A 21,932-nucleotide genomic window follows, 5' to 3' on the forward strand; every position below is an offset into this window, starting at 1 on the left:
CTGGAAGATCGATTCCAACAGTCTAAAACAATTAAAACTGTTAAAAACATGTACAAATTAACTATTATTCAAAAATGTAGAGCGCAGGATTGACTAAAGAAAATACTGGTTTAAAAGACGAGGATCAGTATTGGTAGTTGAGATAAAGACATGATTTACCTGAATTAAATTAAATATGGATTCTCTTCTGTTGGTTATGATTACAATGAAAAATTTATGTTTGTTTTCATGTGGAGACATTGTGTTAATTGTAAATAGGGTTCGGCAAAATACGTCTGAACTTCAGCCTAAACCCATTGGATATGGAACAATGGATATGTTGGATTATTTAAAGTAATTAACGACTGAATAAACTACTACTACCACTACCAAATCCACTTCCTGTAGGATGGAGTCAGTTCAAATTCACTCACTGAATTGAATTAAATTGTGAAATTCAGAATTTTGTTTTAACCCTGTCATCCACGTGTCCTCCTCTAACTGCTGCCCTCTCATCCACAGGGGAAGTACATGGACATTGAGTTTGACTTTAAAGGAGATCCTCTGGGCGGAGTCATCAGCAACTGTGAGTACGATTGGGATTCAGCGTCCTTGAAATTAAACCACACACCTCTGTAAATGTTTCAGACTGTCCTTCCTCTTGTCCTGCATTTGCATTACATTTCCTAGTAATATAGTCGAAATAAACAAACAGTCCCTGTCAGTTTAATACATGTCCTCTCACAACACTTAATGTCTAACATGAATAATGGATCAATAATGTAAAGCGCTTTGGGTGCCTTGAAAAGCGCAATAGAAATCTAATCCATTATTATTATTATTATCATTATTATTATTATTATTATTATTATTATTATTATTATTATTATTATTATTATTATAACATGGCTCAGAATTGACTGAAATCGGTGTTCAACCCTTAAAGACCCAGCGCTACTTTGGTGGCAGCTCCCAAATAATTTTTTCTCTCCTTTTAACCTTTTTTTTTTAAGTATTTTATCACCATTTATTATAATATTGTCCTCTGTATTTAGCATTTTTTCAGTGTAAATTAGGTGTTTTCCTGTATTTAATCGGTTGATCATATTGATGTTCATTAAAGCTCAGAGTAAATTCAATGGTTATTAAATGAGAAACAGAGAAAACGGAAGAAAAAGTGAAATTTTCAACAAGTATATGAAGAACTGATCATAAACCCAGTGTGTCCATCCACTGTCATTGATCCAACTCCATGGGTTTTACTGGGGTATCAGTGTTGTAGAAGATGACAGTGTTTCCACGGTAACTACAAAAACAAAGTGGACATAAAGGTAAAATATATATAATATTAAATTGTTATTTTTGTTAGCTTTACCAACTTGGTAAATCCACCTAAAATCGGTGGATTTCAGAAAGTAGTCCCAACCTACCATCTAATGAATGTAGTTTGACTAAAGATATCAACTTCATACAAGTTTAAGGATCAGGAAGACTTCATAAGGATACAATATTACCAGTTTGTATATCTATGGACAATATTAACAATATTAACAGTATGTATATCTACACTGGAAAAAATCTAAATCTTGCGAAGTGTATTTTCCTCATTTCAGTCCAAATATCTCATCACACTTAAAATCAGACAGAATCACCTAAAGAGGAACTTTCCAGTGAGATATAATAACTGATTTATAGATAATAGATCTGGAAAATCTGATTTCAAGAAATTTTACTGAGATAATTTTCACATATTCCATTGGCAGATTTTTTTTTTTTTGCTTAATTCCAATGGAACATGTGAAAATTATCTTGGTAAGATTTCTTGAAATAAGATTTTCCAGATCTATTGTCTAAAAATCAGTTCTTATATCTGACTGAAACGTTCCTCTTTAGGTCAGGAGTGTCAAACTCATTTTCTTTCAGGTTCCACATTCAGCCTGATTTGATCTGCAGTGGGCCGAACCAGTAAAATAATCACAGAATAACCTATAAATAATGACAACTCCAAATTTTTGTCTTTGTTTTAATGCAAAAAAAAAAAAAAACATTAAATTATGAAAACTTACTGTTATAAACTATCCAAACAAAAAAGATGTGAATAACCTGAAAAAACTGAAATTTCCTAAGAAAAATCAGTGCAATTTTAAGAATATTCTGCCTCAACTTGTCATTTGTCCATGTGCATTCTGGATCAGATCTACAAAGACACTAAACACTGAGGAACAGAAGGAAAATAGTTCAAATTGTGCTGAATTTTCTTTAGACATTTCAGGTTATTCACATTTTATCGTTACAGGATAGTTTGCATATGTAAATATTTTCATAATTTCATGTTATTTTTTGCACTAAAACAAAGACAAAAATTTGAAGTTGTCATTATTTACGAACATAATGTAATTTTTTTTTTTCCACATCAAACCGAGAAGAAAATCTGCAGTCATTCTTTTTTGTCGGTTCTTCTGCTGTTATTATTTGACTGTAGATCATATTGGTCTGTATGTGGAACAGGGACTAATATGAGTTCCACAGCCTTAACTGTGGAATTTTTGCACTTTGCAAATTCATCCCAATGGTTGGATTGGAACCTTTGTCGGATTGGAATGGCGGGACACATTTGGCCCCCGGGACGCATGTTTGACACCCCTGGTTTAGGTGATTCTGTCTTATTTTAAGTGTGATGAGATATTTGGACTAGAAATAAGGAAAATACACTTGGTAAGATTTAGATTTTTTCCAGTGTATGGACAATATTAACAGTAATAACAGTATGTATTACCTATGGACAGTATTAACAGTGTGTGTGTATATATATATATATATATATATATATATATATATATATATATATATATATATATATTAACAGTAATAACAGTATGTATTACCTCTGAAAGCAGCCTTGGGTGGGTTTGATGCCGTATGTAAATGTGCATCCCCCACAGACTGAATAAAACACACCCGCTGATCTTTTCTCGTCTGCTTTCAGTCCGTTTTGGTTTCATCTCGCGTCTGTTCACATTGTTTTGTCTGTGCCGACTGGTTTTTGCCAGAGGTCACAGAAACAAAGAGCGGAGCTGAAGGCTGACACACAAATGGTCCTCTGTGCATTTGTGTCCGGAGTCGGTCCAACACAAGGGACCGACTGTGAAGAAGATCCTCCGACATGTGACTTCTTCAGCAGAGCTGGACAGACAGACGGACGGACGGACAGACGGACCAGGGTGTTTGTGGCAGCTCAGAGTTCATTATTTCAGCCCATTTGAACTTTAACCCATACAGACCCACAGCTACTTTTCAGTTTACAAATGAAATTTTCTCTCTATTTAACTGTTTCAAACCTGGCGTGTCATCGCTGACGCACCTGTGCATATGCAGTTTGGATGGATGGAACTGTTTCACTGTTTGTGCAACTGGGAAAATTCCAACGGTTTCTGAAACTTGAGACGTTGCATTTTAAAATAAGTTTTATAGTGCCATTACAGTAATTTCACTCACGCCTGCACTAGAAGCTGGAGAAAAGACATTTTAGCAGAATTGTAACATGCAGTAAATTGTACCTGATGGCTGGAATTTGAAAGATCTTAAAAAATGGGCAAACATACTCGCTCACAGCATGTTTTCTAACCTTTTTATTGTCAAAATAAGAAAAAAAAGACCAGATGGGCCGTTTTAGCCTTAAGGTTTAAAGGGACTGATGATGGGATAAAGGGATTGTTCATGTGGATTTTTTTCCCCCATTTTTGTTCATTTTGTTTATTTTCTTCATTTTGTTGATTGTTTTTTTCATTTTTGTTCATTTTGTTGTTTGTTTTCTTCAATTTGTTGATTCTTTTCATTTTTGTTCGTTTTGTTGATTATTTTCTTCAATTTGATTATTTTTTCCATTTTTGTTCATGTGGATTTTTTTCTCCCCATTTTTGTTCTTTTTTTTTTTTTTTTTTTTTTTTTTTTTCCCATGTTTGTTCATTTTGTTTTTCTTCATTTTGTTGATTGTTTTTTCATGTTTGTTCATTTTGTTTATTTTCTTCATTTTGTTGATTGTTTTTTCATTTTTGTTCATTTTGTTGATTATTTTCCTCAATTTGATTATTTTTTCCATTTTTTGTTCATGTGGATTTTTTTCTCCCCATTTTTGTTCTTTTTTTTCATTTTGTTTTTTTCCCCATGTTTGTTCATTTTGTTTATTTTCTTCATTTTGTTGTTTTTTTCATTTTTGTTCATTTTGTTGATTATTTTCTTCAATTTGTTGATTTTTTAAATTTATTTTTGTTCATTTTGTTTATTTTCTTCAATTTGTTTTTTTTTTTTTTTTTCATTTTTGTTCGTTTTGTTGATTATTTGCTTCATTTTGTTGACTTTTTTTAAAGGGATTGATCGATTGATTAATTGAATTTTTTATTTCAAACATGTAGACAATGAAAACCAAACAAAATCAACCAACAAAATATCAGTGATGATACATAAAAGGTTGATAAGTAAACAACAGAAAAAAGAAAAATAAATAAACCTTGCTTAAGTGATTTCTCACAATTTATAATAATAGTAACCTTTGTATTTAGCATTTATTTTTCACTGTAAATCATGTATTTTCCTATATTTAATTTCATATATTTAATTTAGATGTTCATGAACACTCACAGTAAATATCAGTAAATGAAGTTTAAATAAGTGTCTCCATCCACTGTCCTTTGTCAGACTTCATTGGTTTTACTGGTGAATCAATGCTGTAGAAGATTATCACCATGTATTATAACTTTATCTAATGTATTTTCCATTTTTTCCATTGAAAATCATGTATTTTCCTATATTTAATTTACTAATCCTGTAGATGTTCATAAAAGCTGTGAATAAAGTTGAGGGTTATTGTATCAGAAACAGAGAAAACTGAAGAAAAAGTGTTTTTTTCAGCAAAAAATATCAATTAATTGAACATAAAACCAAGTGTGTCCATCTACTGTCAATGTGAAAAATTAAGAAAAAGTCACTTTTACAACAAAATGTAGAATTAAACAATTGTAAAAACAAGTATCTGCAACTATTAGCATATGTAAAACTCCATGGGTTTTACTGGTGAATCAATGTTGTAGAAGATGATGGTGTTTCCACGGTAACTAGCCTCTGAAATTAAAAAAATAAAAATAAAAAAATCAATAAAATGAACCAAAATAGAAAAAAAATCAACAAAATGAAGAAATAATTAACGAACTGAAGAAAATAATGAACAAAATGAACAAAAATGAAAAAAAAACAACAACAAAATGAACAAAAAAAAAAAAAAAAAATCAACAAAATTAACAAAACTGGGAATAAAAAAAAACAATTGAAGAAAATAATCAACAAAATGAACAAAAATGGGGTGGGGGGGGGGTGTCAGCTGTATTTTACACTGATTATTTCCATGTGTTGACAGGTTTAGTGGATCAGAGGTGATTAAACATTTAAATCAGTAGATGGTTTTGGTCGCTGTATGAGTTAAACATCTTATTTTAGGACACTACGGTTTCATCGTCAGCAGAACTGAGTATCTTCTACATAATGAACCGTCCACTTTAGACTTGACTCATCCGGTCGGTGGGCGCTCAGATGATACCAGTACCAGTTTGTGCTGCTCTTCAGAGGTTCTCTACATGGACCTGGGCGGCCCCGGTTAGCGGCGGTTCAGGATGAATCAGTGGCACCCACGTCCCATAAGTGGCTCTAAAGCAGCCGCTGCATCAATAATACATACCCAGAGTATCAATAATACAAACATCTGTGACGTTCAAGCATTTAAGCCGCAGCGATACAAGACTGCAGCGAAAAAAGCAGACGGGGTAAAATATTTAAAGCGCAGCACATTAGTCCATTTCAGCATTTTTAATCAATTAATATTCGGGAAAATACTCGACGTCAAGAGCAATGTGAGTGCACCCTGTTAAAAACAAAGAGCTGGGGGTGGAGGGTAATAGAGGGTCTGCATCTGAGGGGACTGAATTAGCTTTTTACAATGTGAAAATACATGATTTACAGTGAAAAATGTAAAATACAGAGGATAGTATTGTAATAAATGGTGATAATCATCTACAACATTCATTCTCCAGTAAAACCCATGCAGTTGGATAAATAAAAGTGGATGGAGACACTTGTTTTATGATCAGTTAATGATAGATTTGACTGAAAAATACATTTTCTTCTTCAGTTTTCTATTTTTGATATAATAACCCTCAACTTTAATCTGTGCTTTTATGAACATCTACCAGATCTGTACATTAAATATAGGAAAATACATGATTTTCAATGAAAAAACACAAATACAGAGGATAATATTGTAATAAATGGTGTTAATCTTCTTCAGCATTGGTTCACCAGTAAAACCCATGGAGTTTGATTAATAACAGTGGATGGAGACGCTTGTTTAAAGTTCAATTATTGATATTTTACTGTGAGTTTTCATGAACATCTAAATTAAATATAGGAAAATACATGATTTACAGTGAAAAATGTAAAATACAGAGGATAGTATTGTAATAAATGGTGATAATCTTCTACAACATTGATTCTCCAGTAAAACCCATGGAGTTGGAAAAATAAAAGTGGATGGAGACACTTGTTTTATGTTCAGTTAATGATAGATTTGGCTGAAAAATACATTTTTTTCTTCATTTTTGTCTGTTTTTGACATAATAACCCTCAACTTTAATCTGAAATTTTATGAACATCTACATGATCAGTGAATTAAATATAAGAAAACACATGATTTTCAATGAAAACTGCAAAATACGTAGAATAATCTTGTAATAAATGGTGTTAATCTTCTTCAACATTGGTTCACCAGTAAAACCCATGGAGTTTGATCAATAACAGTGGATAGAGACGCTTGTTTAAAGTTCAGTTATTGATATTTTACTGTGAGTTTTCATGAACATCTGAAATAAAAATAGGAAAATATATGATTGACAGTGAAAAACGTGAAATACGGGGGATAATATCATAATAAATGGTGTTAAATCACTTAAAAAAAGTTAAATAGAGAGGAAACGTCATTTGGGAAGTGCCACAAAAGTAGCTGTGGGTCTTAATGGGTTAACTGGTCATAAACTGGGACTGGCGGTGAGGAGGATCCCGTTCATCCTCACTTGCTGCTGAGTTTTGAAGTTGGTCTTTAATTAAATCGGACGTGGCCTAATGTGGTGAACAGATGACGGGTACTCGTTTAATCAGGTACTGTTGCTGTTGGCCTCTTGCCCAGAAGAAAGGGCTGACGTTCGATATCCTGGTGTAGTTTTCTTCCTTGTATACTCGCCACCGTGTGTATATTTACACAAATAATGGCCAACGTCAACTCGGTCACCTTGGCAACTTAAATATAGACCAGGAGTTGATCTCGGAACCATCTGAGCTTCACATTTGGGAAATAATTAATCCCACATTAGGGAATCCATGTATTTACTACACAAGGACACGTTAGTGAGTCACTGTTGTTGTTGTTAGGAAGTGACGTTTTGTCATGGTGTGTCATCGTTTCCTTATTTTGTCCTCTTTTAGACCTTCTGGAGAAGTCGCGTGTGGTGAAGCAGCCGCGAGGAGAGAGGAACTTCCACGTCTTCTATCAGCTGTTGTCCGGAGCCTCTGACGACACACTCAGTAAGCTCCGCCCACTGACAACTGTCTGCTAACTTACCTTTACAATCACATGGGTAAAGGGGCTGATGGGATTGGTCGTTGGAGTTGTTCATAAATTCAGTCCGTCCCAGATGAGTCATTTCTGAGATTAACCCTGTAAAACCTGACCCATCAAAAACAAGCCACAGAAGTCTAATATTTTGGAATTTAGATGTTTATTAGACTTTTTAATCAGTGTATCTTTCACTCTTTTCTTTTTTTATGCTTTATTTTTTAACAGATTTTAAATTTTTTTAACAAACAGACAGTAAAACAAAAAAGTAAAGACATTTAATCTGAAGTGGGCCGGACCAGTAAAATAATAACATGATAACCAATAAATAATGACAACTCCAAATTGTTGTAATGCAAAAAAAAACATTCAATTATGCCAATATTTACATTTACAAACTATCCAAACAAAAAGAATGTGAATAACCTGAAAAAAAAAGACATTTGTTTAGAAAAATAAGTACAATTTTATCATCAATATTATGCCTCAACCTTGGTTTTGGCCCCCGGGACGCATGTTTGACACCTGTGGGTTAAGGTGTCAGAACCTGGTGTTGCAAATATGATACAAATGGTTTTATAGCAGGGGTGTCAAACTCATTTTCTTCCGTGGTCCACATTCAGCCCAATTTAATCTGCAGTGGGCCGGACCAGTACAATAATAACATGATAGCCAATAAATAATGACAAATCCAAATTGTTTTAACACAAAAAATAACATTCAATTATGCCAATATTTACATTTACAAACTATCCAAACAAAAAGAATGTGAATAACCTGAAAAAAAAAGAAATTTGTTTAGAAAAATAAGTACAATTTTATCAATATTATGCCTCGACTTATCATGTATACATATGAAATACAGATCAGATCTACAGTTACAAAACATTTAATAACAGGCAGAATATTGTTAATATTGTGTTTAATTTTCTTGAGACATTTCAGGTTGTTCATATTTGTTTAGGTTCTTCACATTTTATTGTTAAAGGATAGTTTGTTAATGTAAATATTTTCATAATTTAATGTTTTTTGCCCTAAATCAAAGTGAAAAAAATGGTGTTGTCGTTATTTATAGGTTATTATGTTGTTATTTTTGAGTTTGATGCTCTAACTTGCACTTTGTAAATTCATCCCGCGGGCCGGATTAGAACCTTGGGTGGGCCGGTTTTGGCCCCCGGGACGCATGTTTGACACCTGTGGGTTAAGGTCTCAGAACCTGGTGTTGCAAATATGATACAAATGGTTTTATAGCAGGGGTGTCAAACTCATTTTCTTCCGTGGTCCACATTCAGCCCAATTTAATCTGAATTGGGCCGGACCAGTACAATAATAGCATGATAGCCAATCAATAATGACAAACCCAAATTGTTTTAGCGCAAAAAAATGACATTCAGTTATGCCAATATTTACATTTACAAACTATCCAAACAAACAGGATGTGAATAACCTGAAAAAAAAAAGAAATTTGTTTAGAAAAATAAGTACAATTTTATCAATATTATGCCTCGACTTATCATGTATACGTATGAAATACAGATCAGATCTACAGTTACAAAACATTTAATAACAGGCAGAATGTTGTTAATATTGCGTTTAATTTTCTTTAGACATTTCAGGTTGTTCATATTTTTTCAGGTTATTCACATTTTATTGTTAAAGGATAGTTTGTTCATGTAAACATTTTCATAATTGAATGGTTTTTGCGCTAAATCAAAGTGAAATAATTGGTGTTGTCATTATTTATAGGTTATTATGATACTATTTTTGAGTTTGATGCCCTAACTTGCACTTTGCAAATTCATCCCGTGGGCCGGAATGGAACCTTTGGCGGGCCGGTTTTGGCCCGCGAGCCGCATGTTTGACACCTGTGTATTATAGAGTTAAAAAAAGCCCATTTTCAGCCCAAAACTCTTGACCCGGTCTTACCCTGTTTCTAGTTTCTGAATTTCCATTTCCTCCAGCGGTCGTCTGCAGCCAGCAGCCAGGCTTTGTCTTAGTTAAATCTTGGGCTGAATGTTATCTTTCCTCCACATAAAGCATTTTCCTGCAGGCATGCAGCTGGACCAACACATGGCTCATGCATTAGTGACCCATTCTTCCTGCTTAAAAAACACTACGGAGAACAAAGGCTAACTGTAAAACCTGCTCCCTGTGTTTGTGTTTCAGCGTACACAGGGCATTGTTTTTTTTTTGTTTTTTTCATCCTGAACACAAGAGAACAATATAATGGTCATTGACTCCAGAGCACATGTACTAGAGGGGCTTGATTCAGCTGTAGTTAATGCAGCCGCTAATGAAATCTGACACATGCACCCACGAGAGGAATAGATTTCTTTGCTACTAGATAGGGAGGCTTTTAAGAGCGCTATTTGATCTCCCAGAATAATGTTCAAAGCACTGACTATGACTAATATATATAGTGAAATCTAGTTTGGAGTGACAATGGCCTGAAGGTTAGACACATTTGTTGCCTAAGCAGAGGCGTCACCCCAGGGGTTTGGGTGTAAGTTTTGTTTTAAAGCTCTTAGATCTATTAGTACATGTTTTGTTTTTTTTTTTATCTGGTACTTCACAGATGTATGGGTAACTTAACTGCATTCTCCACTAATGTCGCTTAAATTGCACAAATTTGGTTGTAAATTGCATCCACATGGTCTACGTGTCACAGGGAAATTGAAGCTGGACCGGGACTTCAGCAAGTACAACTATCTGAGCCTGGACTCTGCTGCGGTCAACGGGCTGGACGACGCAGCCAACTTCCGGACAGTCAGAGTGAGTACCGCAGCCCAGTGGCTAATGTTTGTGTGAGAATTAGGAGTGTGTATTAGCAAGAATCTGGCGATATGATACAAATCCCAATACTAGGATCACAATGCGATATGTCACGATATATCATGATACTGTTAAAAAGGCCATTTTTATTGGTTTTGTTTATTTTTTTAAAAGATTATTTCCTGGAAGAACTGAACAACACCACAAATCTGCACAAATACTAAACACATTTTTATTTGATCCCAACAGGATCTAATGTTATATCACAAAATGTTCCTGTGTTCAAACTGAAATTGTGTTTTACAGACATTACAGTTTAAGATCCAGCTCAAATGTTCATATTCTATTTGTTCATAACTAATATCAGAACATTATTTTTGTGCAATCCCAACAAAGGAACTACCATCTGCCTCTCAGACAGTAAAAAGTGCTTTTAGGATGCTTCAAATAACCATTATTTAATAAAACAGTGTTAAATAATAATAAATAAGATGTAAATAATAAAGAAAAACAAAAAACAAAAATGAACCTCCACTATATCTGCATTTGAATACCTAAAAATATTAATACAGAACTTTTTAATATCGATACAGTATCATGAAATGAAATATCACGATATATTGCAGAACCGATATTTCTTACACCCCTAGTGAGAATGGTGTATTTCCTATTAGTGTCAGCTGAAGGAGGTAAACAGGCTTTTATTTCAATCAGGTTTGTATTAGAGTCCAGTCCCTCTCTTTAATAAGTAGATATGGTAATAATAAATGGTGTTAATCTACTACAACATCAATTCACCAGTTAAACCCATGGACTTTGATAAATAACAGTAGATGGACACACTTGTTTAAAGTTAACAGTGAAAGTGAAACTAAAGACATTTTACTAATTCCTCTATTGCTGCATTTCTACTACGTGGAACCGGTTCGACTCGGCTCGGCTTGTCTCCCGTTGTTGTGCCCCTCATTTCCTTTCCCTTCTTACCTTCGGAAACTTGTATTTGAGGAGTTACGACGTTTGTTGCCCACACTGGAACCGGCCCGGTGTTCACTCTGCCGCTACATTCACAAGCGCCACTAAGTAGAGAATCAAATATGTGACATTCCTGTAAATGAATCACATGCTGTGGACAAATGTTTGACGATATTGGAGGGATTCCACCTTTAGAAGACATGGAAGCTTTGACAGTGTTCCAGTGGACCTGGTGTGGTCCGTTTGGACCTGGTCCGTTTGGACCTGGTGTGGTCCGTTTGGACCTGGTCTGTTTGGACCGTTTGTGCCTCAACACCATGTTGTCTACGTTCTGACCAAAACAATGCAGCGTACGCGTGATGTCATCGCGCATGCACAACGAAGGCGATATTGATAAGCAGAATGGTTAAGCAGGCAGGCAAATGATTCCAAGGAATCAAGCTACTGGGAACCGGTTCTCAAAAAGAACTGGTTCTCGATTCCCATCCCTATGAAGTGGAGATGGTAGATGTGCTGTTGTTTTGTTATTGATTCTTTTGTTATAATGAAAATGCTCGATGGTGTACACATTTAATTTAATGTAAGCTGTGTGTCTGGTGACAAGGATAGACAAAAAAGAAGCTTCTGCTTCTAGCCTATTCCTTTTTTTTTTGGTTTTTGTGTTTATTGTGGTTGTTGTACTGTGTGTGGTAATTAATATATAAACCAAAAATAAACCATTCATTCATTCAACTTATCAGTAATACATGGGATCTACAGAGACACAAAACATTTAGGAACAGATAGAATAATGTTAAAAATCCACTTAATTTTCTTTACACATTTGAGGTTATTCTATTTGTTGAGGTTATTCACATTTTATTGTTAATGTAAATATTTTCATAATTTAATGGGGTTTTTTTGCACTAAAACAAAGACAAAAATTTGGAGTTGTCATTATTTATCGCCCTAATGCAATAATTTAGAGTCATTATTTATAGGCAGAATGTTATATAGTATTTTTTTTCCATATTAATAATAAATAATAATACATTTTATTTGGTGGCACCTTTCAAGTCACCCAAGGTCATTAGGTTATTATATCATTATCTTTACAAGAATTGAGAATTTACATTTTGTATTTTGTTTATTTTACTTCATTTCATTTTATTTTACTTGTGTAGATTTTATTATCTGTTTTTTTTTTTGTTTGTTTGTTTGTTTTTTAATTTGTATTCCTGCTTTTAATCTGTAGAACACTTTAATCAGCAGCTGTTGTTTTTAGATGAACTTTATAAATAAAACTGACTCAACTTGACTTACTTTAGATCACACGTGCTCTGTTTGTGGCCCCTGAACTAGTTTAACATCCTCGATTGATCGTATTTTCAGTGTAATTTGAGCTTTTCACAGATTCTTCCTGTGTCCGGATTGGACCTAATGGCGGTCCGGTTTTGGCCCGCGGACCGTATGTTTGACATCTGTGAATGAAGCCCACAGTAGTGAGCATTGTTCTTAACTGGAAGCACATTCTGTGACAGATACCAGATGTTTATCCATATTATCAGAGACCGGCTCCAAATTGACTTTTTATTTGAGGAAACACACAAACCTCAAATATCTGAGTGGTTATTTAAAGGCTGTGCTAGACATTAGCTCACTTATTACACACAGTCATAACACCATGGTTTTTATACTGAACAATGACACAAACCAGCACGGAAAACTATTAAAACAACATAAAAAAAGGTATGAAAACTAAAAAGTACACTGAATAATGCAACACTGTCTAAAACAAAGTAGAAATGAGCCTTGTCGTCCAATTTCCTTTAACCTTTTCTGAAAAATAAAACATTTCTACATTTTACTTGATGAAATGCCTTTTTTTCTATTCTACCCTTTTCAGCTTTTTCCCTCAAAATACTTGAAAAATGAACTTAATTATCTGATTTCAAAGAGATAAATACAAAATTAAGACTACTTTTTCCACTTGTAAAACTAAGTAGAGCTAAACAGAGAAAAAATACACAATTAAAAACCTAAATAAAGATAAAAAATGAACTAAACTACATGTTCTTCAGGTAAACTTGATCTGATTTTTTTTTTTTTTCCTCCTTGGCTTTTGAAACCATGTGAGAGATTTGAATGTATTATTTTTAATTCAGTTGTTTTATTTGGTATTGGTTTATTATTGTTATTTGTTGTTGTTTTTAATTTTACAGCTTTTAATGTTTTTAATCTATTCTTGTATTTTATTCTTTAATTTAGGTTTTATCTATTCTGTATTTTTATTATTTTATTTTATTTATTTCTTTATTTATTTTACAGTTCTATGTCTTTTAATCTATTCTTGTATTTTATTATTTTATTTTATCTGTTCTTCTGTATTTTTTATTTATTTATTTTATTTTATTTTATTTTATTTTACAGTTCTGTGTCTTTTAATCTATTCTTGTATTTTATTCTTTTATTTAGGTTTTATCTATTCTGTATTTTTATTTTATTTATTTATTTATTTATTTATTTATTTTTTACAGTTCTATGTCTTTTAATCTATTCTTGTATTTTATTCTTTTACTTAGGTTTTATCTATTCTTCTGTATTTTTATTTTTTTATTTTATTTAATTTTTTTACATTTATGTCTCATATTTTATTCTTTTATTTAGGTTTTATCTATTCTTCTGTATTTTTGTTTTTTATTTTTATTTTTGTTTTACAGTTCTATGTCTTTTAATCTATTCTTGTGTATTATTCTTTTATTTAGGTTTTATCCATTCTTCTGTATTTTTATTTTTTTATTTTATTTATTTAATTTTTTTTTTACAGTTCTATGTCTTTTAATCTATTCTTGTGTATTATTCTTTTATTTAGGTTTTATCCATTCTTCTGTATTTTTATTTTTTTATTTTATTTATTTAATTTTATTTTTTACAGTTCTATGTCTTTTAATCTATTCTTGTATTTTACTGTTATTTTGATTTTTATTTATTTTTCTGTACTGCACTTGTTTTAAAATACTTTACAAATAAAGTTGGATTGATTTCCCTTTAATTTTCTGACGTAACAAAGTAAAGTTTTAAGTGTCCGACTTGCTGCCAGTGAAAACAGTCCAGATCAGAGCGTCTCGTGCCTGTTATGAAATCTGCTGAACTTTAAACCAAACGTGAATACGGGAACAACCTGGAACTGTCACTTCTGTATGAATTAAACAGTAGAAATCGCAGCTTGTAACGAGGGCAGTGACTCATCAACACTTGAGAAAAGGCAGCTGCTTCCTCTTCTGTTGGAATACATGTCCACACACACAGAAAAACACACACATTCTACACAAGGACCTTCTTGTGCGTATACAACCCCACTCTAACTGCTCCTTACTGATACACTAAACCATGGGATGTAGTGTCTGGAGGAGCCGCAGCAGACACAACCCTCAGCCTGTTGATTATCTGATGTCATTCACTGCCTTTTTTTTTTTTTTTTTTTTTTTCAGTGCATCTTTCACTTCCTGCTTCTCACACTGACTTTTCACAATATTCCCTCCTACAGCTGCATTTCCCCACCGGAAAAACAGGCATAAGAGGACATTTCCACCCAACAATGAGTCCCTCTGCGTGGCCTTGTGTTTTAGAGCCAAAGATGGAAGCGCTTTTTCCTTAAACATTCTGTCAGGTTTAGTCTAGTTTCACACAAATAGAACGAAAAGTGCAGCGTATGTGGGTCTATTTTCAACCAGAGGAACCTCAAACTGGCCTTTTTTTTTTTTTTTTTTTTTTTTTTTTTTTGGGAGTCTTTAGCACTTCATTAATTCTCACTTTTAAGTCTGTGCTGTAACTTTTACACTGTTATTTATTAGAGCTTTTATTTTTGAACATTTTGTTGCGCAGCTTCATTTTGTTATAACGCATTAGTAGCTTAGTTTGAATAAGATAAGACTTTATTTATTCCACTGTGGGGTAATTTCAGCTAATAGCAGCAACAAACAGCAAGCAAGTGCAGAGAAAAAGACAAATAGAAAAACCAAATCTAAATCACAAAGGTTTATGTTTATTTTACTGCTCACTGGTACTTCCTTATTTAACTTACTGTGTTGAATTATGGGGATCTGCTTTAAAAACCACAACTGATAAAACTGTTGTACAACCAAAACGAGCCACGCATATCATAACTAAAGCGGGATATTATGATCATGCTTATTTATTTTTAAATTCTCATGTTTTGAAGTTTAAAGACTTGGTTTATCATAGAAGAATGTAAATCATGTTTAAAGCAAAAGACTAAGCACGACCACGACTGTGTACAAATGTTTTTATAGTGTCTGAAAGTGAATATGAGTTGAGAGATGGATGCAAATGTATGTTAGAAAAAGATAGAAAAGAAATTAAAAGATGTATTTGTTTTAAAGTGATTCAACTGTGGAATAGTGATAATTTAAAACTTAAGCAATGGACTTTTGTTATTTAAAAAAAAACAAACATTATATGCATCTATATTTGAGTTATGGCTGTAATTGAAAAAGATATATATATACACACTATGTATATATATTTTTCTCTTTCTTCTTGACACCATGTATTGTTTTGATTAAACTGTAAAGTAGGCAGCATTAATAAACTTTGCTCCTGCTTAATTTTTTTTTCAGTCAAATTGTATTATTTCTCTCTTCTTCTGTTGTTATGAAATGCATATATTACTGAAAATAAACTAACAAACGGGTTGAGAAATGAAATATAAACGAAAAAATAAGCAATTTGATATTTATACAAAATATTTATACAAATACAGATTTAGAGTTGGAAATGTAAAATGAAGTATTGTTGACATATTTGTGCCCATATGTCCTTATGAAGCTCAGACAGTTGTGTTTAATTTTCCTTCCCAGAATGCCATGCAGATCGTGGGCTTCATGGAGGACGAGGTGCAGTCGGTGCTGGAGCTGGTGGCGGCCGTGCTCAAGCTCGGCAACATCGAGTTCAAGCCGGAGTCGCGCTGTAACGGCACCGACGAGAGCCGCATCAAAGACAAAAACGGTGAGTTGAACCAAACGGAACTCTGCTGATCATCAGCAGCTTTCTGAGTGTGAAGGTTTCACATGAAAGTACCAGGTAAACATTCAGGGTTCGTAAGGGGCTTGAAATCCTTGAAAATGCTTTTTTTCAAGGTCTGAAAAGGGCTTGAATTTTAGTTTAAGTATTTGAAAATGCTAGCAATTATAACCAAAGCTACTTACACAGAGGTGATACATAGTGAAAAATAAAACTGTATGTCCAAAAAGAAAACGAGCGTGTTTATCAGGTCGACTCCAGGTACGTTTTTATCTTAATCTTTGTCTTGGTGCGAGTGTGTTTGTAGAAAGCCAAATGGCTTCCCTTTTTTGAATAAAACTTTATGTTCTCCTTTACTTTCAAAACTTTTTGCAATAATGAAGCATATTTTTTGGCATATATATATATATATATATACATACTATTATTAAAATAAAATCCTCATGAGTATTGGGGGTGTAACGGTGCAGAGGCGTGTACTGTGAGGCGTTCAAAACCACTCAGTAAATTACAGTGTTTGCCATAAACGAACACTAAACATTCCAAAATACATAACATGTGGGGTGCCTGTTAATGCACAAATAATATTTTGTAGAAATGTCCTGTCCCCCCCCCCCCCCCCCATGGTCTCCTTCACTGTACTGAAAATGTACCGAACTGAAATTTTTCTGTACCGTTACAGCCCTAATGTGTACATGTATTCCTGTAGATATGTATTTTTTTAAGGTGCTGTGATGGAAAAATTAGAAAATGACTGGAGCCTGACGGATTAATCGGGCCGATTATAGCACACTCCACAAATCGAAACACAAAAACTTCTCCTTGTCCTTCTCACTTTTAAAGTTTTGAAATTATGTTATCATTTTAATTCATAACCCCCTTACATTTCTATGAATATATATATATTTTTTAATATATTTCCTGGTTGTAATTTGTTATTTGTTATTTCATATATCTGCCAATAAATCGGTTAACAGCCAATATATTGGATATCAGCTTTTTTTTTTGCCCCAATATCGGCATCAGCCCCAAAAATCCCATATCTCTAAAACTGACCCTTAAGTGTTTGAAAAACGCTTGAATTTGACCTTGAAAAATGTGTACGAACCCTAAACATTGTAGTTTCAGTATTTTTTTATGCATAGACCTGATGTTTACCCACTACCCCCTCTTGGCTCTTTCACTCTCCTCCATCGTCTCTCACTCGAACTTTGAGAAGTGAAACTCATTTCTTGATGCCTCTTCATTCATTCAAAGTGTATTTATAGATCTGTTTTCTGCAGCTGTCTCTACAATATTTACATGAATACATGATGCCACTTGCCCTTAAACTCACTCCAGTTCAATTTCAGCCCAAGTCGGTGAAAAATAACAACTTGGTGAAGCTTCGAGCGCTCATACAAATTATCCAATTGAGCTCTGAGGGGAGAAAAACTCCTAAAAACCAAAGTATTTGCAGCAGAGGTTTGGGATGTTTGTATGAATGTGACTGTTTCCATGACTTATTCAGGTGCAGGTGAGTTGATATGTGATGAGCTTTTCATAATTTGCATGACAAGAGCTGTTTGGGATCCCTCCCACAGCTGTTCTCTTTAGGCAAATATTTAATTTCCCTATTTGTCTGCGTAACAGCAGCATGATCCATCTTACTGCAGCGTATGTAAAGCAAATGCACCTGTTTTTTTTTTTGTTTTGTTTTTTTTCCCGTAATAATTAAGGATTGGTCTTGTTGGGACTTTTTAGTGTTTCGTCAGATTGCTGTATCATCTGAGTCACATTTGTTTGGTCTCTGAGTGTTTCAACAGACAGTTCATCAATATTTATGCGCTATAAAAACTTAAAACTGTTTTGATGTTTGCAGGGTTTGCCCTCTGGTTCCTTGGGGAGGTGGGGTGGGGGGGCTTCAGGGGTTGTGTGGTCGTGAGATTCAAGAGAATATGATGTTATTTGACTGGAAATGGTGCATGCGTTCTCACTTAACTTGGACTTTTTCAGCAAAAATTTGTGGAAAATTTGGCACATCGTCTGTTCATGCTGCTCCTAAAACTTAGAATAAAGAACAGTAGTGACCTCTGTTTAATTTAGAAACATTAGTGGAAAAAGTAGAGAATTCTGAATATGTGACATAAAATTACCGACCACATACATTATATATGAAATATTAATGTTTTTATGTCAAATCCTCATGAACAGGACATCCTACAGCTGGAGACATGATGTGTCCCATTATTTATGTCCATATAGTTCAGAAACATCAATATTTCCTTAAAGTTTAATGTTAGATTTTTCTTCCTCGGTGAGATATGATGAAAATACATGGTTAGTTGTGGTAGAAAATTATTATTTACAGTCAGAGCACGAAAAATGTTTTGGAAATTTAGAGGAAGAACATTTAAAATCTTAGTCATGGACAAAAAAATAAAATAAATCAATTTTAATAGAATTTAAGTAAAGGCATTTTTGGAGGTTTAAATTGTTATCTTTCTTTCCAGAATGCCTCAGAGATGGTTTTTATTTAATTCATATCAACATCGATTTGTTTTTGTTTGTTTTTTTATCCGTGAGTATGATTTTAAATGTTCTACCTCTAAATTTCTAAAATATTTGTCATGCTCTGACTGTAAATAATAATGTTCTACCAAAACTAACCATCTACTTTCATCACATCTCGCTGAGGAAGAAAAATATCGCATTAAACTTTCAAGAAATATTGGTGTTTTTATGTCAAATCCTCATGAACAGGACATCTGACAGCTGTAGACATGATGTGTCAGTGGATCTGTTGGTAATTGGATTTTCTTTGCGGAAACAAAAGACAAACTAATGGTTAATTGATTTTCGTTTTAAAATAGGAGACTAAAAATTTTATTTCAAGGGATTTTTCTTTTTCAGTGTCAAAGCAGATAAACCAAAATGTTAAAAAATTGATCGATTTTCATTTTCTCTTTCTAATAACAAAAACGAAAGTTACTACCTGACAGAAATGGAAAACGGACCAAAAACAGCTGTTTTTTTTTTTTTTCATTTTCTGAGACCAGATGTTGTCATTTTAAAGGGAAGAGCGCTAATGCCATCGAGGTCACGAAGATTCTTATGAACGATGGGTTTGTACAAATCTTCCAGTTCGTATGGATTTGAGTTCGTAGACATTTGTGGAGGAGCATTTCTACGATGTCCAGATTTCGTACATTGTAACCGCGGCATTAGCGCTCTTTCCTTGAAAATGACAACATCCAGTCTCAGAAAATGAAAACAACAAATATTTTTGGTTTTTTTTTTCATTTCTGTCAGGTCGTAACTTTCTTTTTGTTACTAGAAAGAGAAAACAAAAATCAGTCAAATTTTTAAAAAATGTTGGTTCATCTGTTTTGACACTGAAAAAGAAAAACGCCTTGAAATTCAATTTTAATTCTTCTATTTTAAAATGAAAATCAATTAACCATCAGTTTTTCTTTTGTTTCCGAAAAGAAAATCCAATTATCAAAAGATACACTGACCAGTGCATTTGCTTATTTCCAATTTTTAATTTGTGCGTACAATCGAAAGAATGAAAAACAACTCGATTTTTCATTTTTGATTTGTACTTGAATAAGGAAATAAGTCATTTTTTCATTTTCCAATTCTCAATTGAATCGGAAAAGAAGGAATTTCAGTGAACCACTAGTTTTTCTTTTGCTTCTGAAAATAAAATCCAGTTGCCAACAGATACACTGACCATGATGTGTCCCAATATTTATGTCCATATAGTTTATAAAAGTAACTCTGAGGCATTTTGGAATTTTTTTAATATTTCTATAGACATAGATTTTATAATAATGATATAAATGCTCATATTTTTAACCTGGGTTTAACAAAATGCTCTTTTTTTTTGTGATATAAATGTGATATCATCTGCATCTGTAAGTATCAGTCATTTTATGGCATAGTGTATAGATATGATTAGACTAGGAAGGTTTTTATTGTTATTAATTATATAAGGAGAAGGGGTGGGAGTTTAGAAGTTGTACTTCTTCTCACTCCTTTTTGAATATGTATTATATGTCTTATGTTTAAGTGTTTTGTTTACTTATTTTCTTCTATTTGACATTCATGATAGGAATAAATACATCAATCACTTCTGAGCTAAATAAAACTAAATTATGGTTTGACAAAAATAAGTTGTCAATAAATCTGTGTAAAACAAAATTCATGATTTTTGGCAAATGTAAAACAAGTAACGAGATAAAGGTACAAATAGATGGTGTAGATATAGAAGGGGTGAATCAAAACAAGTTTCTTGGAGTGATAATCGATGATAAAATTTGCTGGAAACCTCACATAAAATATCTACAAAACAAACGATCCAGAAGCATCTGAGTCCTGGCCAGAGCAAAGGGGAGATTAGATCAGAAATCACTTCAGATTCTGTATAATTCATTGATCTTACCTTATTTAAGTGACTGTTTGGAGGTATGGGGAAATACTTATACAAGTTCATTACATAGAATTTTTATATTGCAAAAAAGAGCAAGAAGAATTGTTCACAATGTTGGTTTTCGGGAACACATAAATCCACTATTTTTCCAATCTAAAACTTTAAAACTCATTGACCTTGTGGAATTCAAAACTATTCAAATAATATAAAAAGCAAAGAACAATTTACTACCGGGCAGTATTCAAGAAATGTTTTATGAAAGAGAGGGAGGCTCTGATTTAAGGGGAAAGTTAAATTTAAAGATTCATAAAGTACGCACTACATTAAAAAGTTTCTGTATCACCATTTGTGGAGTAAAACTGTGGAACAAATTGTGTGTGGAGATAAAACAAATATCAAATGTAATTCAGTAAAAAAAAAAAAGATATAAAAAATTGATTCTTGAGAGGTCCAGTATTTAATAATGACATTGAGGCTTGTTTGTTTATGAATGATGTACTGATAAATTTGCTGGAATTATTGAAGAGAATATTTGATTTGTTGAGTCTGTCTGACTGTACTGACATGAACAGACTGTTGTGGATAATTCAGTTACTGCATTATGGATTGTTATGGTTCAATGCTAAAATTAGGGAAATAGTATGGGCTGATTGTTGTATAAAGTTAATGATAAAGGTGTAAAAGCACTGAAGGGTAGGATTAAATAAGTTCAGACTTCTTCCTACTCCTTTTCGACCATGCAAAATTCAGACTTGTATGTGCTTGAAGATAGATTCTGTCCATTTAAATGTTGTTTTGTTTATGTCTTAATTTGCTTTGTTTTGTCTTATTTTCTTTGCATGTTCGAAAAAAAAAAAAAAATCAATCAATCAATCAAAACATATCACTGCATCTACAGCTGTTTGTCCATTATAAACAAAGACAACACTTTAATCCAAACTAACCAATCCAATTTTTTTTTTTTTTTTTTTACATTATATTTAGTTTTAGGTTCATTTTTTTTCCAGACTTGTTCTTTTTTTTTTTTTTCATTCTTTTTTTTTTTTCACATTTGTTCATTTTTACATTTTTTTGTTCATTCTGGTTAATCTTTGCAAATTCTGTTTATTATTTTGTCAG

At 33.0% G+C, this 21,932-nt stretch overlaps 1 protein-coding gene across 10 annotated transcripts in view; it reads left to right on the forward strand.

Moving 5' to 3' along the window:
- The window catches only part of myo1b (myosin IB), a 194,257-nt gene that overhangs the window by 96,740 nt on the left and 75,585 nt on the right, over positions 1 to 21,932 (forward strand). For all 10 annotated transcript variants that reach the window (XM_030125371.1, XM_030125372.1, XM_030125374.1 and 7 more), the window contains exons 7-10: positions 502 to 565; positions 7,504 to 7,602; positions 10,302 to 10,405; positions 16,237 to 16,384. In XM_030125371.1, the coding sequence (XP_029981231.1) occupies positions 502 to 565; positions 7,504 to 7,602; positions 10,302 to 10,405; positions 16,237 to 16,384 (415 nt within the window). The remainder of the gene's footprint in view (positions 1 to 501; positions 566 to 7,503; positions 7,603 to 10,301; positions 10,406 to 16,236; positions 16,385 to 21,932) is intronic.

Source organism: Sphaeramia orbicularis, chromosome 21, assembly GCF_902148855.1.
Source record: "Sphaeramia orbicularis chromosome 21, fSphaOr1.1, whole genome shotgun sequence".
NCBI lineage: Eukaryota > Metazoa > Chordata > Actinopteri > Kurtiformes > Apogonidae > Sphaeramia > Sphaeramia orbicularis.